General features: G+C 34.2%; 1 protein-coding gene across 9 annotated transcripts in view; it reads left to right on the forward strand.

Annotated features, from left to right (window-relative positions):
• The window catches only part of TRIQK (triple QxxK/R motif containing), a 77,010-nt gene extending 52,044 nt beyond the window's left edge, over positions 1–24,966 (forward strand). For all 9 annotated transcript variants that reach the window (XM_011937048.1, XM_011937049.1, XM_011937052.1 and 6 more), the window contains 2 exons: positions 16,551–16,636; positions 21,751–24,966. In XM_011937048.1, coding sequence (XP_011792438.1) covers positions 16,551–16,636; positions 21,751–21,864 — 200 coding nt within the window. In that variant the 3' untranslated portion in view covers positions 21,865–24,966. The remainder of the gene's footprint in view (positions 1–16,550; positions 16,637–21,750) is intronic.
• Positions 24,967–25,424: the final 458 nt, after the last annotated feature.

Below are 25,424 nucleotides of genomic sequence, written 5' to 3' on the forward strand. Positions count from 1 at the left end.
AATGTATTTGCAAGATTAAAGCACTGAATTTACTTTTTTCTAATTAAAGGCAATTAAAGATTTCTAGACACAAATAAAAGACAATGAATTGAGGAATAAGTGCAGGAGCAAGTCCATTTGCAGGTGAAAAGATGTGCCTTTGAAGCAGAACCAGCTGTATTTTCATTGAAAGAATAACAGTTTAGGAAGCTTTTCTGCATGTGCTTGCTTGATAGCATAATGTACTTATAAGCAGCTTATGCAGTATTCAGAAAATAACAGTGCATTAATTTTTAAAGCAGCAAAGGCAGAGGAAAAGCAGTACTGCCACATGATGATAATGAGTGTGGCTAGTGTAAAGTCGACTGTTGAGAAAGAAAGAAACAGTGAGCTTCTAGAAAATGAACATTTATAAAACAATAACCAGATATTCACGTGATAATGAGCTTGAGCAGCAATATCAACAAAGGGCAAAGATGTAGTCTTGTTTCTGGGCAAGGGTAAGGAATTGAACAGCAAAAAGTCAAAAGCAGTAAAGTAATCTATTTATTTTTTTAATTAAACTAAGAAAGCTCCCATGAAAAACCATGTCATAGTTAAAATGATTGCTTTAAATATGAAATAATTTCTGGCATAGATAACTTTTTAGAACATATGAATGACTATGTCCATCCCTAAAATAGTATAATATGAAGAATGGTAAATGATAACAATAAGGTATTTAAACAGTTATTATTTTTATTAAATATGTTTTTATATCTATCAATATTAATATATGTTTTCATAGATCTCTTTGTATGTACTTAAATGTGTGTGTGTGTGTGTTTTACAGGGACAGCACTAATGCCAGAGTTAAACATGTTTTATTCATACTGAATATATAAGCAAAGGAACTTTTAACACAGATGATATTTACTAATTCAAAATTATAACTTAAAATGGCCTTTAAAGTATTTTGTTTAAACTACTGACACTACAGATTGTCTGCGTAGTATATGCAAGTAAAAATTATGAATTTCTGTGCTACCATCTTTGCTATCAAAAACTCCAGAAATAATTTGAAAATTCTTTTATATTAATGTTTATTATTTAATAACGACTTCCTTTTAGTTAATACTCATAATCCCTATTTAAGACTTGAAGCAGGAAATTCTGTTGATTATGTACCTTGAGTTTTCAAGTATATATTTTTAAACCATATTTAACAGGAGGACACAGAGAAGAACTAGTTTGGTTTGTTAAATTTGCTTGAATTGGTGGCTATACACACATTCTTAAGCGAATCTTAGTCTTATGTAATTGGAAGAAACCGTTCACAAAGGTAATCTTTTAGGTCATGAGAACGATGTTTAAAATGATCCCAGGCTGAAGTATCCATTCCACTTTGGTCTTAGTTTTATAGGATGTGAGCCACAGATGGAAATAGCCATGATTCCAGAGAAAAACAAGAAATAGAAATGATGGTAGGAAGAGAAAGTCCTTCAGTGTCAAAACTTCAACTTATGTCAATCCCTACACAAATTTTCCTTTTCCCTTGTCTTTTGGAATCAATCAATCAATCTTAATCTCTTTCTTCCCATTTTCATGTTATTTCAAGATGGATTTCTGTCATTTACAATGAAAATAATTCTGAAAATGATCTAAGGATGTCTCCAGCATCCTCCACAGCTACCCAAACATAAATCCCAATCAAGCTTGAGCTGCTGTTCACTAAGTCCAGGATTTTTTTTTTTGCTGCTGTTGTTCTTTTCGAGGCAGAGTCTCGCTCTGTCTCCCAGGCTGGAGTGCAGTGGCGCAATCTCGGCGCCCGCCACCACGCCCGGCTAATTTTTTTTTTTTTTAATTTTTAGTAGAGATGGGATTTCACCGTGTTAGTAGTCTTCCTTTTATTATGTTGTGATTTGGCCTAAAGGAAGAGGAAGAAGTGTTTTTAAAATTTTGATAATGGTGACTTTACAGGGAAATTGCTTGTATGGGGAAGATGAGTGTTACATTCTAGGAGCAAGCAAAGAAATACAGGTTCAGGCTATCATTCTCAGTTCTCTAGTTGGTCATAATAGTTGTAACTCATGACTTCCCTTCTTCAGTATTCATTTTAGATATTCTGAGTTAGAATTTCAGTTCAAGAATCTTAGTTTGCTGAGGGTCTTTGCCTTTAAAAATTTTAAAATGGTATTAAATTTTATGATTGGTTGAAGTCATACTTGAGTTGTCCCAGGAATTTCCTTACCTCTTCCCATATTCCTTTTGGCATGCGCTATGTATTAACAAACCATTTCAACGGACCTTGATAACCAGCACAAATTACCTCAGCCAACACTATGATTGTGTATTTCACTAGTTTGCGCACAGGTATATAGAATTCAGACTGCCTAGGTGGCTGGTTCAGCTTTCAATTCAGGAGAACTAGCATTGTATCTTTTCTTAGGTTACCTCTGTTTCCAGATAAACCGAACAAAATACACTACTCAAACTTTGGTCACTGGGACAATTTCCCTTTTTCGTTGTCCTTTGGGTCTATCTTCAATGATTGCTCTAATACCATAGCAGTCTATTTCTAGCTGGTGTGAGAATACGATAAAGGTCTATCTACAAACGTTTTTAATGTTAAAATTGTGTACCTAATCTTGTAGTTTATTGAACTAGATAACCTCCAGTTCATGACTGGTAGCTCAGGCCAGATGATCCCTGAGTCTCATGACAAGGTAGTCAGTTCTCCATCCATTTGGTAGCAATCCAGGAGTTGTTTCTTAGCAGCTGCTACTTGCCGAAGGGGGTATGGCATTGTTCCAAGAGCCTGGAGACTGACACTTTTCTTTTATTCGGACCTGCTGAAGAGTAGCTTCTGTGTCTCAGTTAGCTAACAGTACTTCAGATTCCACTGAATCTACCATGTCATAGACTCCAAGAGATAGAGTATCTGTCACAGCAATCTACTGGAGAGCCTTTTATTGTCCCATGCTCTACTCAACTCTAGGAGCTTTTCAGGTCCCCTACATAGATAAAATAGGTACTATAGGTTTGAAAAACAAGAACATGAACAACCATGTATCCATCATCCAAGTTAAACATTGAAAATACACCAATAGCTGAGAAGCTTTTTATGTACTCCATCACAATTGCAATGCCCTCCATCTTTCCGAGAGATAACCACAATATTAATTTTGTATTCATTATCTTTAAGTACTTGCCACTTAAATTTGTGCCAGAAATCTATCATTTAGTTTTGTCAGTTTATATAGATGATCTTTATATAAATGAAATCATGTTGTATATATTGTTATAAAATTTGCTTCTACTGAATATCATGTTTTAGAGTTTTATTCTTGTTGATGGCTGTCGATTATAGTTCATTCATTTTCTATGCTTTATGGCATTCCATTGTTTCTATATACTGGTATTTTTCTTCCCGTCTCCCCGTTTTGGACAGTTATCGATTATTCTCATTTTTTTTCTATGAATGCTGTTATGAACAATGCTTCTATGAATATGTTTAGACATGTCTGTTCATTGGTTTACATGTACAAGTTTCCCTGCAACATATACCTAGTAGAAGAGTGTTGTATCATAAGTATGGATGTGTGACATAATCAAGTAATGTGAGTGTTGTTTTTGTGTTTTAAGAAGTTGAGCCTATGCACCATGATTGCTGGTGATGGTAATGGTAAATAGGGTGTGGCAAGTTAATCTTTAATTCTGGGAGACAATTCCAACATGCAGACCTCCATAAATTAGATTTAGGTGGCAAACCTCTTTTAAAAGAATGTTTATTATTGTCTCTCTTATGTATATATTTGAATGAGGTGTCTCAGACACTTTCCAAGGCTTCTCCAAGACTTATATCATATCGTTGTCATTGTGATATACTGTGCAGTGTGAAGCAGTTAAAATCTCTGTGAATCATATTTTCAACACTGAGATGTGGAGTTTACCTACTCCTGCAGTAGGACTGTAAGTATACTGCTGTCCTTTCCAGTAAGGACAGACAGCCTCTTGCAGTATCTGTGATCAGGCCTGAGAAAAATGCATTGGCTTGGTTAATTAACTAGTTATTACCATGTGCTAGGGACTTTATCATTCTGGCACAGTAAGAAAATTCTACTATAATTTTAAATTTTCAGTAGTACTCAGTTGGTTTCCATGATGTAATTAATCACAGTGAGGAAATAAACAGGCAAGTGAAAATAATCAGTGTGACTGCATATATAAAGTTTTTCATCATATAGTTAACCTCTGAAATTTCCCCAGGAGTATACATTTCCTTTTCTTTTTTAGTAAAGAAAGGGAGTAATAGTTCTACCTCACACTCACTAACAAAATAGCTGTTAGATCACATATTGGGGAGCCAGGCTGGATATCCTGTCTATTTCCATTATCATTTGAGCCCATGTATTCAAACATTGGGAAATGAACACAGGGTCTGTTCTGGATCACTGAGTCTGTCATTAGGAATTGATTTTTTTAAATCAACTGATCCGTTAAACTCCTTCTGGGAGTTAGTGTTCTTTGCATCTTCGCACTTTGATATTTCCAATATTTGAAATTGTTTCTATCACCTACCCACATGGCTTCTTTCCTAACTCCATTCGAGTATAAGCTCAAATGAAATCTTCTTAAGGAGTACTTCTTTGACTGCCATATCTAAAACAATACATATCTTGCTATCATTGTCTGCCTGTTGACAAGTGTATTCTTTTTAGTGCTTTTTATCACCTGATAAATTGAACAATTTTTGTTTGTTTATTATTTGTCTTTTATACAAGAGTTGGATTAACGGGCACTTGACCTGTTTCATTTACACGTTAGTTATCAACCTGAACATAATACTCATTTCTGTGCTTTGTTTTGGTCACACACTATTGAGAAAAAATTATTGATAGAAATAAATAGTTAAATATGATAGATATCTTAGTATAGATCAAGCAATTTCAGGATACTCTTCAATTAAACTGATCACAACATGAGAAGAGCTATAGGAAATTTTATTCTGCAACAGAATCACAGGCACATAGAGCCTGCAGTTTTTATTATTAATATAAAATGTCAGCAACCAAAGTATAATAATCCTCCTAACTATGCATGTACCTTTCACTTTTTATAGCAAAACTATTAGGCTATAATAAGAACATGCATCAAGCAGAGACACCAATATCTTGTCTGGCATTTAATTATCAAAAATACCTGTGCTACAATAGTATATTCACTTATATAATTCTTTATATGTAGACATTTAAGTGCTTGAATTATTTAAAAAATCTACTGTCTGGATAAAACTTCCATAACAATGATAAATGTTGAAGCTGCTCTTAAATGAGCACAGCAAAGTCAAATGATATAAATAATAATTAGGAAAACCAACACTAAAAATGAATGCACTTCTTATTTCCATTACATTAAAATGTGAAATGTATTGGATTACTAAAGTTTTTTTTTTTTTTTTGAGACGGAGTCTCACTCTGTCGCCCAGGCTGGAGTGCAGTGGCCGGATCTCAGCTCACTACAAGCTCCGCCTCCCGGGTTTATGCCATTCTCCTGCCTCAGCCTCCCGAGTAGCTGGGACTACAGGCGCCTGCCACCTCGCCCGGCTAGTTTTTTTATTTTTTAGAGTAGAGACGGGGTTTCACCGTGTTAACCAGGATGGTCTCGATCTCCTGACCTCGTGATCCGCCCGTCTTGGCCTCCCAAAGTGCTGGGATTACAGGCTTGAGCCACCGCGCCTGGCCTAAAGTTTTTAAAATGTTAAAATTTTGAACATAATTTAGAACATATTTAAAAGTAAGAAATTGAATAAAAATTGATTTCAGTTAGTCTGGAAAGTTAGGTACATATTTTATAATTTCTAGGGCAACCATTAAAACATTGATCTAGAGTCAAAATCACAATACATAATTTAAATGGAATGCTAAAAAGTGTTCAAGTAATCCAGAAAGAAGGAAAATGAAAGAGCAACAAAATCAAGGGAACAAAGAGAAACAAATAATAAAATGTTAGACCTTAATGAAAACATATCAATAGTTTTATTAAATGTGAACACCTAAATACACTAATTGAAGGACAGATTTTCACATTGAAATTGTATAAAATTACTTACATATAGGCTGTATATAAGAAATTAACCTCATGAGCAAAATGGCTGAACAGAATCCTCTAGTGATCATTCCCCCCAAGGAAGACCAAACTGAACAACTATCCACACAAAAAAGCACCTTCATAAGAAGCAAAAAACAGGTGAACTGGTACCTGGCTTTAACATCATATTAAGGAAAGAGGCACTGAAGAGGATTTGAAAGACAGTCTTGAGTCACCTACACCACCCCTTTCCCGTACTTCACCATTGGCCATGTGGTGTTGAGACAGAATCTGTGCATTTGCAGGAGGGAGAGTGCAGTGATTGTGGGAATTTGCATTGGAACTCAGTGTTGCCCTGTCACAGTGGAAAGCCACACAGGGAAGAACTTAGCTAGTGCCCACAGAGGGAGCATTTAGACTAGTCCTAGCCAGAGGCAAGTCTTCTATCCTGGTGGTACGAACCTGAGTTTCAGCAAGCCCCATCACCATGGACTAAAAGTCTCTGGGATCCTAGATAAATGTGAAAGGCAGTCTAGGCCACAAGGACTGCAATTCCTTGGCAAGTCCTCATGTTGTGCTGGACTCAGAACCAGTGGACTTGGGTCGCATATCATCAGAGATGAAAAAGGAGGCATTACAAGTGATATTTTAGAAAAAAAAAAAAAGTAGAAGGTACTTTGGGTAACTGAATGCCAGTAAATTAGTTAACCTAGAGGAAATGGATAAATTCCTAGACTCATACAACTCACTAAGATTGAACCATGAAGAAATCCAAAACCTGAATAGAACAATAACAAGTAATAAGATCAAAGCCATAATACATCTTTCAACAAGGAAAAGCCCAGAACCCGATGGCTTCATTGCTGGATTCTACCACACATTTGAAGAAGAAATAATACCAATCCTACTCAAACTTCCAAAAAATAGAGGAGAAAGGAATGCTTTCAAACTGATTTTACAAGGCCAGTATTACTGTAATACCAAAACCAGACAAGAACACATTTAAAAAAGAAAACTACAGGCCAGTATCCCTGATGAACATTGATGCAAAAATCCTCAACCAAATTTTGGTAAACCAAAGTCCAACAACACATTAAAATATTATTCACCATGAGCAAGTGGGATTTATCCCAGGGGTGCAAGGATGATTGAACATACACAAATCAAACAATGTGATACATCATATCAACAGAATGAAGGACAAAAACCGTATAAACATTTCAATTAATGGTGAAAAAGCATTTGATAAAAATTTAACATCCCTTCATGATAAAAAACCCCTCAAAAAAACTGGGTATAGAAAGAACATACCTCAACATAATAAAAGCTGTATATGATAGACCCACAGCTAGTATCATACGAATGGGGAAAAACTGAAAGCACTTTCTCTAAGATCTGGAACAAGACAAGACTGCTCACTTTCCACTCCTGTTATTCAACGTAGTACTGGAAGTCATAAATAGAGCAATCAGACAAAAGAAAGAAATAAAGGACATCCAAAATGGAAAGGAAGAAATCAAATTATCCTTGTTTGCATATGATACGGTCTTCTATTTGGAAAAAACAAAAGACTTTATGAGAAACTATTAAAACTAATAAGCAATTTCAGTATAGTTGCAAGAGTGGATTTTTGTACAAAATCAACATACAAAAATCAGCAGGATTTCCATATGCCAACAGCAAAGGGTCCAAAAAAAAATCGAGAAAGTAATCCCATTTGCAATAACTGCAAATAAAACAAAATACCTAGGAATAAACTTAAGCAAAGAAGCTAAATATTTCTATAATGAAAACTATAAAACTATGATAAAAATTTGAAGAGAACACATACAAAAAAAGGAAAAATATTCCATTTTTTTATTGGAAAAATCAGTATTGCTAAATTGTTTATATTACCCAAAGCAAACTACAAATTCAATGCAATCTCTATCAAAATGCCAACGAAATTCTTTACAGAAATGGAAAAAGTAATCCTAATATTTATATTAAACCAAAAAAGCCTCAGAATTGCCAAAGTCATCCTGAGCAAAAAGAACAAAACTGGGAGAATCACATTAACTGACTTCAGATTATACTGCAGAACTATAGCAATCAAAACAGCATGCTACTGTCATAAAACCAGACACATACACCAATGTAACAGAATAGAGAACCCAGAAACAAATTATTTCATCACAGTGAGCTCATTTTTGACAAAGGTGCTAGGAACATACATTAAGGAATGAACAGTCCTTTCAAACAATGGTGCTGTGGAAACTGGATATCTATATTCAGAACACAGAAACTAGAACTCTATCTTTTACCGTATACAAAAATCAAATCAAAATGGATTAAAGACTGAAACCTCAAACTATGAAACTAGTAAAGGAAAACTCTTCAGGAAATCAGACTGGGTAAAGATCTCTTGAATCGTAGTTCACAAGCACAGACAACCAAACCAAAAATGGAGAAGTGGGATTATATCACATTAAAAAGCTTCTGCACAGCAAAGGAAACTGTCAATAAAGTGAAAGGGACAACCCACAGAATGGGAGAAAATATTTGCAAACTATCTAACGAAGGATTAATAACTGGCATACATAAAGAGCTCAAACAACCCAACAGGACAAAGTTTAATAATCTGAGTTTTGAATGAGCGAAACATCTGAATAGGCATTTCTCAAAAGGAGCATACAAATTGCAAACAGGTGTATGAAAAGGTTCTCAAAATCATTAATCATCAGAGAAATGCAAATCAAAAATACAATGAAATATCATCTCACCCCAGTTAAAATGGCTTTTATCCAAAAGGTGCAAGAAAGAATGCTGGTGAGGATGTGGAGGAAAGGAAAACCTTATACACTGTTGGTGGGAATGTTAATTAGTACAAGCACTATGGAAAAGTTTGGAGGTTCCCCAAAAACCTAAAAATGGAGCTATCAGATGATCCAGCAACCCTATTGCTAGGTGTATACCCAAAAGAAAGGAAATCTGGATACCAAAGAGATATCTACACTCCTATGTTTATTGCAGCACTATTCACAGTAGCCAAGATTTGGAATCAACCTAAGTGTCCATCAATAGATGAATGGATAAAGAAAATGTGTTACTTATACACAATGAAGTACTCTTCATCCATGAAAAAAGAATAACATCCTATCATTTGCAACAACATGTATGTAACTGGAGGTCATTGTGTCAAGTGAAATAAGCCAGGTACAGAAAGAAAAAGTTGGCATTTTCTCACTTATTTATGGGATCTAAAAAAATTTAAACAATTGAACTCATGGAAATAGAGAATAAAGGATGGTTACTAGATACTGGGAAGAGTAGTGGGGAGGGGATAGAGGGAGTGGAAATGGTTAATGGTTACAAAAATATAGTTAGTAAGAATGAATAAGATCTAATATTTGATAAAACTTATTGTACGTTTAAAAGTAATGAAAAAAGGCTGGGTGCGGTAGCTCATGCTTGTAATCCCAGGTGTGATTTGGGAGGTCAAGGTGGGCGGATCATGAGGTCAACAGATTGAGACCATCCTGGCTAACTTAGTGTAACCTCGTCTCTACTAAAAATACAAAAATTAGCTGGGCATGGTGGCATGTACCTGTAATCCCAGCTACTTGGGAGGCTGAGGCAGGAGAATCGCTTGAACCCAGGTTGCAGTAAGCTGAGTTTGCGCCACTGCACTCCAGCCAGGGAAAAAAAAAAAGACTCTGTCTCAAAAAAAAAAAAAAAAAAAAGTGTAATCAGACTGTTTGTAACATAAAGAAAGGAAAATTCTGGAGGAGATGGATACCCCATTTACCCTGATGTGATTATTATGCATTATATGCCTGTATCAAAATAGCTCATGTACCCCATCAATATATATACCCATTATGTACCTGCAAAAATTAAGTAAAAAACAAAAAATGAATTTGAAACATTCAGCCTGAAATAACTGATAGATTACCAATACTGAGCTTTTAAGCAGCAACCTCTGTTTGACTCAGCCATTATATCCTATTTTATGATTATAAAAATTGTAAATGAATGAAAATTAATGTAAAAAATCCAACAAATTAACTTTAAATGTGATGATAGTAAAAGTAAAGGTATGGAGGAGAAGTACTTCTTGAATGGAAAGTAAGAACCTCTGAAAATCTGCTTTTATATAAAGCCAATGAGAACACTGCTGAAAACTATCAAAATCAATGTTTTCCAGAAACCTGAAAATTAACGAAAATCTTAAAACCATCTAAGGAGTGTTTATTCAAGAAAAACAGGTGAATCTCAGTAATACCTGCAGTCTTTGTGGTGTTTTAACTTGCCTTAATGCCATCTTCTTTTCTTCAGCCTTGCAACTACAGTATTTAATGGAAAATGTTAGCATAGTAGCCACTGGAGAAGGCAAAATGCATTTGTAGATATGCAAAGCCCCCATCCTCAAGACTTGTCACTACTTGACCAGTCTGGAAACTCATTGAAAAGCCCCTTTCTCAAAATTTGTCTTTGTTTGACTTTACTTAGAGCTAACTCTGTGTGAAGAGCCCTTTCTCTGTGGCATTTGACAAAAACAATGAACAACAAGTGTTTAATGTCATGGCTGCCTGAAGCATCATTACTAGTTGGGGTTAAACATGGGACTGACCAAAGAACTTAAAAGCAAAAACAGGGGAATGACATGCCCATAGAATTTTTTAAAAGTTCTGACAGATTCCTGAGAATCTAGAAGGCCATGTGCATAAGGAGGGCTATATCATGCCCATCAAAGATGTAAGGAACCTATAATCTCTTACCTCTTGGTGGACTTAAGGTTCTTCACAAGCAGAAGTGAAGGCATAATTATAAACTTCTGTTATAGCATGGAGATGTACTCCAACACAAAAATATACACATATACCCACATCCACATATACAGACACACACAAATACTCACATAGCTCCTCAGCAAAACAAAGAGACTTAGTAGTTCAAAGCATTTAAGGAAGTATCTGTCCAGTCATTACATGATGTGTTAGTCCATTTTGTGCTGTTATAACAGAATACTATTTTTTAAAGTTCTGGAGTCTGAGAAGTCAAAGGTCAACGCATCATCCTAATGGGGAAGAATAAAGGACAAAAGAGCACATACAAGAGAGCAAGAGGAAAGGGACCAAACTCATTCTTTTATCATGAGCCCACGCCTGTAATAAGTAATTCATTCATGAGGGCAGAGCCGTTATGACCTAATCATCTCTCAAAGGTCCCACCTCTCAATGTTGTTGAATTGGAAATTAAGTTTCCAAAGCATGAACTTTTCAGGAAACATTCAAATTATAGCATTCCAGCCATGACCTTCAAAGTTCATGTCCTTCTAACAATGCAAAACACATTCATTCCATCCCAATAGTCCCAAAAGTCTTACCTCCTTCCAGTATCGACTCAAAATTTCAAAATCCAAAATCTCATTTAAAGTCAGATGTGGGTAAGACTCATGGTTCACCTTGAGGCAAATTCTTCTCCATCTGTGAGCCTGTGAAATTAACCAAATTTTCTACTTCCAAAGTATAATGCTGGGTCTGGGTGTGGTGGTTCATGCCTGTAATCCCAGCACTTTGGGAGGCCGAGGTGGGTGGATCACCTGAGATCAGGAGTTCAAGACCAGCCTGGACAATATGGCGAAACGTCATCTCTACTAAAAATACAAAAATTAGCCAGGCGTGGTGGTGCATGCCTGTAATCCCAGCTACTTGGGAGTCTGAGGCAGGAGAATTGCTTGAACCTGGGAGGCGGAGGTTGCAGTAAGCCGGGATCACGCCATTACACTCCAACCTGGGAGACAAGAGTGAAACAACATCTTAAAAAAAAAATTAAAAAAAAATGCAATGTTGGCACAAGCATACCACAGATATTCCCATTCCAAAAAGGAGAAATAGTCAAGAAAAAAGGAGTAACAGATTCCAAGCAAGTCCAAAACCCAACAGGGAAAAACGACATTAAATCTTAAAACTGGACAATAATATCCTTTGACTCCATGTCCCACATCCTGGTCACATTGGGGCAGGCATTGGGCCCCCAAGGCCTCAGGCAACCCTCCCTATATGGCTTTCCTGGGCTCAAAGACCTAGCAGCTCTCTGAGGTTTGAGTCTTTTGCTTGGTTCTTTCCAAGGCTGCAACTGCACACTGGTAGCTCTATAATACTTGAGTCTCTGAGGTGGCTTTTCTCCTGTAGCTTCACTAGGCATTGCCCTAGTCAGTGCTCTCTGCCGTGGCTTCATCCCTGTGACAAGTTTCTGCCTGGGCCCCCAGTCTGTCCAGAACATGTTTTGAAATCTAGTTGGAGGCCTCCATGGCCCCACAGCTCATGAAATCAGCAGGTCTGCAGAATCGGCACTACATGAACCCTGCTAAGACTTACCCTTTGTGCCTCCTGGAGCTGCAGCACAAGCTTCACCTGGGCCTGCTGAAGCCACAGCTGGCATGGCTGAGGGGTGCTGTGCTAGAATGTGAGAAACAGAGTCCCCAGGCAACTCCAAGTAGTGAATACAGAGGTCCCCTGGAGGCCTCTCTGGAGACCTTGCCCTTAAGATCTTCTGGACTCAAGAGATCTCTGAAATGCCTTTGGGGTCTTTCATTCTCCTGATGAATAGCACCTGGTCCCCTTCTCTCCCTAGTAATCTCTTTAGCAAAGGGTTGCTTGGTCATACCTTTAGTATTCTCTCCTCAACACACTTTTTAAAAATTCTTTACATGGCCAGGCTGAGAGTTTTATATATCTTTCCCTTCTGTTTCTCTTTTAATTGTAAATTTTACCTTTTAATCATTTCTTTTTTTTTTGCACTGCTCACTATATGAGGTCAAAGGCAGTCATGCAACTCCTTCAGTATTTTGCTTAGAAATTTATTCTGGCAGATACTTTAGTCCATTGCTCATAAATTCTGTCTTCCATATAAAGTCTTTGACATGGAAGCAATTCAACCATGTTCTTTGCCAATTTATAACAAGGATGGCCTTTACTCCAGGTCCCAATATGATGTCCCCCATTTCCATCTGACACCTCATCGAAATGGCCTTTACTTTTCATGTTTCTATGAATATTCTGATTATGATCACTTAAATAACCCCTAAGAAGATTCAGACTTTCCTTACAGCTCACCATTTCTTCTGAGCACCCCCCAGAATCACATTTAATGCTTCCTTCACAGCAATACAGGGTTTTTCTAGCCTGCTCATTCAAAGTCATCCAGACCCCTCCCCGTTGCACATTTCCAAAGTCACTTCCACATTTCCAGGTGTTTGTTATAGCAGCACCCCTGCTTCTGCTTCTTGGTACCAGTTTTCTGTCTTAGTCCATTTGGTGCTGCTATAACAAAACCTCTGAGATTGGAAAATATATAAAGAACAGAGATTTATTTCTTACAATTGTGGAGACTGGAAAGTCTAAGCTTAAGGGGCCTGCTGTGAATGCATTACCCCATGGTGGAAGGCAGAAGGGCAAAAGAGCATGCACAAGAGAGAATGAGGAAGTAAGCTGAATTTATCTTTTTATTATGAACTAACTTCCGTGATAATTAACCCACTCTCACAATATTAATTTATTCATGAGAGCAGAGTCCTCCTGATCCACTCTCCTCTTAAAGATCCCACCTCTCAAAACTGTTGCACTGGAAATTAAGTTTCCAATATGAATTGTGTGGGACACATTCAAACCACAGCAGATGACCACTAAGGTAACTGTGCAGAGACTCCAGTGACCATATACTATTGAATACAGTCTTTATAGAATTACTTCGGAAAAGTTACTAAACAAAGGCATTCTAACAACAACAAAGAGCAAACAACAGTAACAACAAACCTCAGGAGTAATCTAATTTGCAGAGTTTCCACATTACATTATCAAATATGTTTGATTTTCAATTTAAAATTATGAAACACATAAAGAACTAGTAGGATAGTTCATACCCAGAAAAATGCAGTAGACCTGTTCCTAGGGAAGCTCAGACACCGGACTTGATTGAGGCTCCAGATTGGCTTCATAGACTTGAATTATCAAGTTTTTCTCTCCAATGAGCAGCTGTCAAATAGCTACTTTGGTTATTGCATCATTGATACAACCAAAATCAGAATCAGTTGTTCAAGAAACAGTCTACATATAAAATTTAGATTATGTAAGTGTGTGTGTGTCTTTTTTTCCCTGGGTTGTAAGTACTCAGAAGGCAGGGACTTCTATATTTTACACTTTTTACCATCCTGTGGGCATAGGTATCTTTCTTGAAGCCATAAATAATGTTGAAAACCTCTTTGGGTACAATGGAATGATCTGGTTTTAGTTTTAAAGAACTTAGCAGACACTCCTGTAAATGTTTTCACTCAGTAAACTAAAACCACATTTTACAATATACATTTTTGGATATCATAGTCAACAAGGAGAATACTAAATTTATGACAGATGCACTGCTTGGAAAAGTACCAGGTATACAATAACTTTTAATACTGTCTTTTTATTATCAGTACAGTTTCAAATGTTAATATCAACTTGAATACAAATCTGGAAGTATTATTCTCTAAGAATATAAGAGTTAAATTGAAATAGAATATTAGAATAGAATATTTAACCAATGGTTTTATGGCAGTTGAAGTAGAGTGATAAATTCTCATTTTAGTATTAACTCTTAGATATTTGAGTGTGTTTTATGATAGATACATTATCCAAAATATTTCATATCTGTATAAAAAGTATGAGTTAAGATAATCTTCTTGCATCTGTTTATTCCCACCCCCCGCCCCACCATCGCATCAAGAGATCATTATAGGGCATATACAGGATAAAACAAGAAATTACTTTGTGATAAGTCTGCAATCTTCAAATATCTTTTAGAATTCTCATTAGAAACTTGCTTTGTAACTCTGACTGGAGGCCTTTGATGTGTCACCATTTTCATTGTTCTGAACTGTTTATATCTCAGCAGGAATAATGACATGAATAGTTTGACTGTGGAGATGTGAAATTAGAGTGAACACTTGTCAAGATTTTTTCATCAAAATTAAATATTGCTCATTTAAAATGGGTCAGAGTAACATTTTTCTGTATTTTGTTCATTCCATTATTTAAATTTAGATCATTTGATACATATTATGACAATTGGTTCATTTTTAGATCATCAAACCTCATCATCAAGTAATATTTATTATTCTTCTGTATGCTCATTGATTCAGAGTTATTACTATACAATAGCAGTTAAGGAAAGAGCATACAATCATTTAAAAACAAAATATCTTGCTTTCCAGCCAAACAAACACTTTTATGTGTCTAATGGACACAAATATAGTGTTTCTTCACTACGCCCATCCATTTCACTCTCATTTGACTACCATTTCTAGTTCTAAAACTCTATATGAAACTTTAAAGATACCTTTGAATCATTAGCAGACACATTAAGATGTATTGCACATTAAATTTTTTATGATATACTTGAGTTTAGACCAACTGCTTTTAAATTTATTTCAATGTGAAGAAGGTGTGGAAATTAAAGTTAGAATTTGTATTATTTAGATGAAGGGAATGTAGCGATGAGTTTTGTAAAGGAACTGGTCATTGAAAGGAAAAGGAAAGGAGGAAAATAAAACAAAATAAGAATATAAAATAGCCAGAGAGATTATCCAATCATGTATTAACTCCTCCTGAGAATAACATAGTATAATTATGTTTGAGGCTCATTTTGCCTCAGTTCCTAGTTAAGAGTTGGCTAACAAAAAATATAGCATTTTAATGAATGCTTTCACTGCTCGGGTTCTTGTTGTTAAACCTATATTCTCCCCAGGCTGTGTAATCCACTTTTGTTACTCTTTGCTGGAGTCACTAGATGATACCCAAAGGAAATTTTGTGGCACCAACTCAGTTTCGCACATTTTTGGCTGTGAAAAGTGGAAGAGATGATTCAAACTAATATCTAAATGTAGCTATCCTATAACTTCCATCTAGCCATGTTAATTTTGTTCTCTATTAAGAGGAGATAAAAGTTAAATACATATTGTCCTAATGAATTCAGGTGAGGCTAAAAGTTAAGTATTTATAGATTTCTTCTTTAGTCTTTTAGTTAAAGAAAACTTGGGGATATTTCTCACTTATATTTTGAATGCTTAATGTATCCATAATAAAATGCATTTATAATGAGCTGTTACTTTTAGGAAGACAAAGTTAACTTTACCTATTGATGGGATCTTACATATACTCATTTACTTATGCATTTGTTTCCAAATGCTTCCAAAAGGTTTTTCTTTACTTTAAATTTTGTGTTCTCTAAAACAAGTTTTTATCTTTTTTGACATTCACTATACAGCAAATCGAAGATGTCCGTCAGTATCTTCTTCCTGAAAAAGTAAAAGAGAAGGAAAAGTTGACCTTTTGGTGACAAGTTTATGGTTACCACAACTGGGAACTACTTTGCAACTCTGTGTCCCCGTTCCACTGTATTTAAACATTCTTTGACATTTCAAACGATTGTTAAACTTAATTATATATAAGCATAACTCATTGTCTGAATCTATTTCTTTTTAGGTAAACAGGATTATAAAAAAACTAAACCTATTTTACGAGCAACCAAATTAAAAGCAGAAGCAAAGAAAACAGCAATAGGCATAAAGGTAAACCTCTATTTGATAGCTTTAAAATTTGATATGTGCATGCCATTTCATTTTCTAAAACTGGATTGCATAAATGTTAAATTCTAAATGTTTTATGACATTTCACAATCTAAATAGAATGCCAGACTTGAAGGTTTTTGTAAAGAATTTACTTAATGGAAAACATCCTTCCTATTCTGAGATTTTTGAAGGGTCTTAAAACAGTGTCACTTAAGAGAATCAGTTATACTTAAAGGTGCAATTTATTTTCTCCCTAGCTACTGTGTGTATTATTCAGACATTTCAGTGATGTATGTGGCGTTCGTCAGAACTTTCTTTTGTTTTTCAATAAATTTCATTTTATAGTTGCTTAAATTGCAGTTGTAATTATATATACTGAGATCATTAATATACGTAATTTGACTCTACTTATCTTATTGTTGTCAGTACTCTCTGATGAAATTATAATGGCCTTCCTAAACTTGTTCTTTCAGAATACCAGTGTTTTATCTGCTTAAGAGGGATAAATACAACTGAGAATGATGTTAGCAGATATTAATTTAATGTGCTAACACAATGAAGCTCAACAAATTGCATTTAAATTATTGACCATGTCAATCTTTTGCCAGATATTTAGAGTTGAATTAAACTATTAATAGAAGAATTAATTTGGCAACTCTACTATTAAAGGTGTAAAACAAAAATGACCAGTACATATATTTTATTTAAATATTAACATGTTAAAAGGAGATTTTGGGTTTTATCTGGCAGATGAAAAATCAATTTTTCTGAGTTATAGCTTACAGCAAATGCCAAGGTATTACTACCAAGCTGTAACAGCTGTTGAACTGCCAGATGATATATTTGGTTGTCTTCCAGAATTTGCTATTATGATCACGAAACACTGCCTTCTTTTTGCTCCTGATTGCTGATTTTGATCAAGCATTGCCGTGTGATGCAGTATGTTTGCACAACACCATTTCTTCAGTGCTGTGTGTCAGTTTTTATTGAAAAGAAAAGGAAATTGCCTTTTTGTTCAAACGAGAGAAGATTCATCTTTTGAAGTATTTTTCTAATTTCATGTGAAATTTCATTCATTAAAAAAATTCTTTATGACGTGACATTTTTAAAAAGCAGTGTTGAGTTTTTTAAACTTTTACATTGGTTACTTGATGACCATTTCTTGAAGCGAGAACATTGTCTGTCATTGCCCTCAAAGGCAATATGTCACTTACTTTTATCTTTCACAATACAGTGGGATATTTGTTGTTTTAGTTAGTTAGTTTGTTTTTTAGAAAAATATGGAGTAACAAAACCTCTTGTGGCACAATATGATGAGAAGTTAGATATTAGGATTTGAGAAATAGTGCAGCTATTTATTTATTTGTATACCACCTTTATACACACATCTTTGTATACATTTGCTCCTATAGTTGTTGTTATTCTTTAAATTTGAAGAAATAATAATGTTCCCAGTATGAGATAAGGTCTGCCTTATAGTGCAGTTATCTAGTATCTTTTTAAAAATACTGTAGAATTTGCTAATCTTTCTAGGAGAAAACATTTTTCTTAGATTTTATTTAATATTTAAAGTATCAACAGAAAACTTTCAAACTGACAGCAGAATATAGCTCCTTTTTAATAAGCTAGCATATCATTTTGATTTGTAAACCTGTGGAAAACAAAAACCTTAACCTTAAATATTACTTACTTGGCTTGAAAATTTATGTGAAGAGCCTATTAAGATGATATGAAACTTTTTAGAATCAGGACCTTGAAGATGTTTTACATTTCAAATCTGGCATACTAATTAGTTTGCCCTGTCAAACTTTGATTGCCTTGTCATTTTGGCATAGGATTTTAAATAACAAAGTTTCTTTCAGCAATTGCCATTTAATGCTTTTTAATTTCCCCAGTGAGTGATTTTATCCATATTGATAATGTCAGAGAAGCAACTAAGGACTAATGAACGTCAAACATATTTTACTCTTATCTAGTTGATATAGAATGATTGTAATATTGTAATATCTTATCACTTTACTACATAGTATTTTGAATGAATCATAGATATACTCTTCATATAACTCAAATCTATAGAAAATATGAACAGATGCATGGATAGAAGAATAACAGCAATGAGAACAGCACTGAGCTCAGGATAAGGAGGCCTAGAATCCTATCCCCTTTGCCCCTTCGTTTTGCCATGATCTAGCTAAGTCTAAGTTGGTGCATTTATAAAATGGAAATTTTGCCATTTACCTCATAATGTTGTCAGGAGAGTTCAATAATACGCTAGAAACACTGAACATTGAATTGAATGCATAGAAGTCGTTTATAAATTATTAGCTGATTGAGACAACATTTGTTTGAATTAGCCATTCCCAGTTTGTGTAGGTGAGTCTCTCCTTCAGTGTTTGTCATCGGCCTTAAGACACCCTCCTAAAGTGAGCATTGTGTTGCCATATTATATATTACAAAATGTTCTCAGATTGCCTTTGAGATAGTATTATGCATATTAGTGTTGTAAAGTTTTAAAAACATTAGTAATTTTAATATCCCTGTATAAAGATTATATAAATTTTACTCAATCTTTCATTACTATAAATTACAATAAATATTATAATAGTATAGCACCTGTGAAAAGAAAGATGAATAAGACATGATCATCTTGGAAGAGCTTGTACAAGAAATCACTCATAGATTTAATTACCATATCAAATCAACGGTACTGATTGAGAAATCATGGGCTAGAGATAGGAAAAATTATACAATAGGGGCTTAACCCTCAGAAGCTTCTAGTGCTTTTTGTAAATGTATGTTTAGTAATAGAAAGCGTTCTGAGGGAACAGTTAGCAATATCCGCATAAGATATTAATACATTGTTCTGAAACCTAGACTTAATTTCTACTAAAAAGGTACTTTTTTATTTTCTGTGTTTTAGAAATATAAAGAAAATTGCATAATTTATTACCCAGTAATGCAATGAGTGCCACCTAAAAAATGTTTGCACAACTAAGTTTGCTATTTAGTTGCTGCTCAATTAAAAGATTGTTTTTCAAGAATTACAGCATCACTTTTATTCAGAATGCAAATACCGATTTTCTAGCATTTAGATGGAAAGGACTTACATTTGTTAATGAGTTGATTTTTGTATTTAAAAGGTTTATATGAAAAGCATAATTATAATGAAAGAATAAGGACCACAATTTTAGTCTTGTTACATAAATAAAATATTCAAGTGCCAACCAGATCCTGCCAGCAACCCCTTGGGATGAGCCGGCTTGAAATGTTATGTTTGTTCTTTTTTGTTCTTTTTGATTTAAAGCTAAAAATAGCCAAAGGGGGCAAGGGAATCATAAATGCCTGTGGGTCTCTAAGTTATGGTTGGTGTCGCTAGCATCCTGTAAGCATTATTTTCAAATTTTACCATTGTTTCAACTCTCCAGACACTCAGCCTCTACAATGCTTGTCTCCTCAAAGAAGAGATAATTTTTGAAGAAAATTATTGGCTATGCCTTTCCACCTAGTACTTTTAAGCCACACCCACACTGTACATTGAACAGATGTGATGAATTAATGGGTCTTCTGAAGTGGTGTTCTATGAATATTCTCTGCTTCCTACCCCTTAAATGCCTTTTCATGCCTCTGGGTGTTCTGAAAATATATAGTGAAATGATACAGAGTTGTTTTAAGGATGAGGAATTGAAAAGCCGCAATTAGAACTGATTATCAATAAGATATGAATCATGGCCTCCAATCAAGAGTACAAACTTAATTCTTTCATTAAGATTGGGTGAATGGGGACTGCTGTTGAACAGTTTTGTTGTCCACTATACAGAACAGATGGAGTTTGTAGTTGTGTGTCACTTGTTTATTACATCCTCTTAAAATTAGTAGCTGTGTAACCAGATGGGTCTGAGAGCACAGCTGTGGATATAAGAAAATAAATGAAACCTGTCTGATGCTACCATGCCCTTTTGAGATGCCAAAGTGTTTCAACTGCAACAAAGAAAAAATTCACTTTCCTTTGATATTATATTGGTATATTAGATTTAAAATATGAAATCTTACAAAAATATTTGACACTGAGTTTTTCAACCTCTTGGTTTTTATTAATATTTATTTTCATAGTTTGGACATCTAAATAAATATAATTATGAAACTAAAAATCTGTATAAAATATCTGTTTATAAATTCAACATTCATGTAAAAATTCCATGTTGATTATAAGCCAAATTCATTTTAATGCTTTTAAAGTTTATTATTACTGACTTTACCTTCTCGTGAAATGTAAACTACATTCATGTAAATGCAAATAAATTGCTTCTCTGTAAAACAGGTAAAGGGCATAATACACAGTAGAAATTAGAATATAGTATTAGGCCCTTTAGGATACTGAACTGGCACTCTATTTGCTTTTTTTTTTTTAATATGGCCAAATGATATGTTAATGTTAAGAAAGTTCTGGAAGGTATACACACCGATAGATATATACATACACATACTTTTTGAGAGATAATATGATTTTTATAATATATGAGTAAGTTTTTTATCATTATTTCAATATAGTTGATTAATTTAATCCACATCACATCACAAATGAAAAATCTGGACCCATCCTTCACAGTTGTGATAAACTGTACTGTAATATAATCTAGAAACAACTGTTTCTTTACAATGAAAAGGAATGATAATTTAAAAAAAAAAAACTGTGCCCAAATGCTATCATTAATACTGAATGTATTGAAGCCACAAATAAAGTTAAACACACTCAAATAGAAAACAGATCAACTGTGTAGATACAAACTGCATTGCTTGTATCGAACATCCTGCTATCCCAACTATAAAAGTATATTAAAATGATACATTTTTAATGTTACTATTAGGAAAAAACAAATTAGCTAGAAATAATAATACCAATGACTCACCCACTGATGTATTTGCCATTTCATTGGGACTTGCCAAGTACAAAACAAGTTTCTTAATGGCAAAAAATGGTAAAAAGGATATGATTATTAGATTCAAATTATTCATTCTAGACCATGGAATAATATGGTTATTTTATCTGGTGAAACTAATAACATTAACCAATCTTTTTTCATCAATTTCAAGTCTACTTTTTTTTTTCTTCCCAGGAAGTTGGCCTTGTACTCGCAGCTATATTGGCACTACTACTGGCTTTCTATGCTTTCTTTTATCTCAGACTCACCACAGATGTTGACCCTGATCTGGACCAAGATGAAGATTAGCTAAGCAGGAATCAATGCATGAAAGAGAAATAACTTTATGAAAGCACCCTTTGGGACCAAAACTTTCAATACTGAAACTGTAACATCTTTAATTCTTTCTGCTAATATTTTCAGTTTGCAGACATATGATTTTAAATAGTTGCATAGGATATCAAGAAAAGAACCTTACCTAGCAATGCAGTATAGTATGTGCTACTAGATACTTTTATATATCTTTCTGCTTTGACAGCCACCCTATACATGATACATTTAGATGAAATGGAAACCAGATCCTAAATTTTTCAGATGTCATTGCCAATTTATGTGTATAATTCCATCATTTCCAGATTACTCAGTCTGTTTTTGTTCTATATACATCATAATTTAGTATATATTCTTATTTACAGAAACATACTCAAATCACATTCAGAAAGAACAAAAAGTCATGGGAAATTTTTTATTTTACGACAAAGCCCTGCTCTCTTTCTGGAAGTATTTTATATCATTAGAGAGACTATCTGCACATACATCTACAGTAATCTTTTTCCTTCTTTGCCAACTGTTCATTGCACATGTGCTCCATCAGAAACGGCACCTGGATGACAGAAGCTCAAAGAGTCACATATGTCTCTAAAATAGAGTTATTTTCCTCTTGGGCTGTCTGAACTGGTGTAAATAGAAAGTTCAGTTGATCTTGGTTTTAATTAACTTATTACTCTATTAATATAACCTTGGAATTCTATTTTAATTATGTTGTTCTGGCTGCTTGTAGTATCAGTTTGCCCCTCTTGTTAAGGAGATATGTAACAATCTGTCATTTAGTTGTGCCGTCTTTTTCACATAACAGTAATAGCAAAAATCCTACCTACTCAGAATCATCTTCTTAGGTTGTCTCCTAAATCTGAACAATACAGTGGTTTTATAAAATTACATTTTGTCTCTTGAGAGTTAATCAATTAGAACTCTTTAGGGAGAACATAAATAATAGAAGAAAATATATGCCTCATATTACTTTCATAGGCAATTGTCTGTTTATATAATTTTTCAATGTATTTTGCATTTGTGGGAGCATAATGACCTGTACATTCAATATTTTTACTGGTAATTCAATTTTTAAATATGTTTTTGCAACACGTGAACACATAAAGTATAGAAAACTGGAAAATACATGTCCACAGAAAGAGTTATGAGCTACTACCTTATGTAAAGATGCAAAGAAAATGAAATTGTTGGAAACGTGCACAAAATGTTTTATATTATATACATTGTATTTATGAAGAATAAATAAAATAATAAGTTTGTTTTCCTACTAGCCAAGAGAATAAATCCTGGGAAATATCTGAGGAGTATGTAGGGCTTTATAAGTACTGCTTCTAAAAGATATTCTTTGATACTTTTGCAAAAAGTCGAATGTGACTATGTAGCATTATGTTCTGTAGAATTTTTTTCAAGTAGCATAATATATTTCATTGGTGTGAAAACAGCCAAAGGTTCCAATATCCTCACAAATCATTTATGCCAAACATCTGAGGGCAAAATTTAGCCAGTGTTATTTACTAGATTCTTCCCTTTGAACTCACAAACTTAAGAGACAGACCAAGAGTTCTTATATACTCACCACAGCGGACCAATCCAAGTGGCATTTTTAGGAAAGGTTGCAGCATTTAATGCCATGTGGTATGTCTGTTCGTCAAGTGGGTGGCAAGGGAATATCCAAGCTGGCATTTTGGATATGATGGGCCTTTTACTTTCCTGAGTGACATGCCACATGTCAAGAAATACTGCTCCCCCACCCCACTCCCATCACATTTACGTGAACACTTTTCATTTAGTTATTTCCCCTTCCATATGGTGTTAAAAACAGTCATATTAAATAAAGATTATTTCTAGTTTTCAGTGGTAATTTAAATGAGAGGATATGTAATAATTGCTTATTAGATACTTATCCAAATGAAATATAACAGAGTTTACAGTACTTAAAATAGGTGATTATGCTCTTGGAAATGTTTGAAAATTCATCATCCTGAAAAAAACTTTACCATTCAGTTTTACCCTTGAGGTGTTTTGGGGAAAAATGTTTTTGATAGTAATAACTATTAATCTAAATATAGTATAATTATAGGCAAATTTCACTGCCTAGTTTTATTGATATCCTGAGTCTACAGCTAGTCCATTCGTATGACTGATTCATTTATGATAGCTCCAGAGAACCATAAATTTCAAAGGCTAAACTCTCTGATTTCAGTAAATAGCAGGTAAAGTGACACAATATATGTTTACACAACACTGTTCTCATGAAATGCAAATTTTACAAAACTCACATTAACTGGGAAGCAGCCAACCCTCTGTAGAGAAATCCCAGATTGGAAGTCTGGTTTGAATCTTTGAAGACAGAAAGGTGATATCCGGCCTGCTGTTTTAAAGGGACCACACTTTTGAATACCTACTGGTGTTTGGCATAAATCTGAGACTGGTACCAGACACAATGTTAGATGTGAGTATTTTCCCTCCAGTAATTCACTGCTCAGAGTAATTTGGAAGACAAAAACAGAAAAAAATCGTAATGATTTTTTAAATGTTAGAATCTATTTGTTAACATACTCTGCAAAATAAATTTCAACTAATGCAATAGATTTAAAATATAGCCTATGGAATACTGTGATTGAAGTTTGAAGGCTTGCCAGTTCTTATTTTGCATGCAAGTTTAGATGGGGTAGAGAATGTATAAAGTTATTTGAGATGAGATACAGTATTGTAAAAATATAAACTCATCTAGAATTTCTTTTAAAACAAGCAAAAGCCTATTTTAGTACAAATGTAGGGTGGGTAGTTGTTTTAAGGTGGCAAAATACTTCAAGATTTTCTATCTTTTTAATTTTTCATAAAGACAGAAGAAATACTTTCACCCTAACCAATGACTGTAAGATCTTGAGAGTATGTTCTTACTCATTTCTGTAATTGCAGTAGTGTAGTCATCTGCATATAAATTTAATAAACGTATGTTAAAATTTAAGTTGATGCCTTTTAGTCCTCTCAGAGTCTATCACAGTTCTTTGTGGAAAGTAGATTATCAAAAAATGTTTGAATTTAATAAATAAAACTTAAAAATCACAATATCAATCATCTCAGCATTTACCATTTATGGCCCTTGGTTGTACTGAGATACATATGTGTTTCACCCTGATTCTCTTTAAATCAAGACAACTAGCATTAAGGTCGCTATAAAATAGAAACATTGCTCTTTTCTAGGAAATCAAATATGCTATTTTTATCTTAGAATTTATTGAAAACTGTACTCAATGTTTGAATTCAACTTAGCGTGCATTTTCACTCCAAATGAAAATAGAACTCAATTTTCATTATAATATTTCTGTGACTACTAAAACACAATTATTTTCCAGACTTTAAAATTATATAGTCAAAGATAATTCAGTAGAGCAAATTGTGCTATACATGAGCCTCAGAAATAAACTTCTAGAAATTAAAGTTAGCCTATTTTAATGTATTTCATCCATAACATAATGTTGTTGAGCCAGAGACTACCTAAGATAATTTTGTATTCTCTCCTCACCAACAATTAG

This window comes from Colobus angolensis, unplaced genomic scaffold, assembly GCF_000951035.1.
Source record: "Colobus angolensis palliatus isolate OR3802 unplaced genomic scaffold, Cang.pa_1.0 Scaffold16, whole genome shotgun sequence".
Classification (NCBI taxonomy): Eukaryota; Metazoa; Chordata; class Mammalia; order Primates; family Cercopithecidae; genus Colobus; species Colobus angolensis.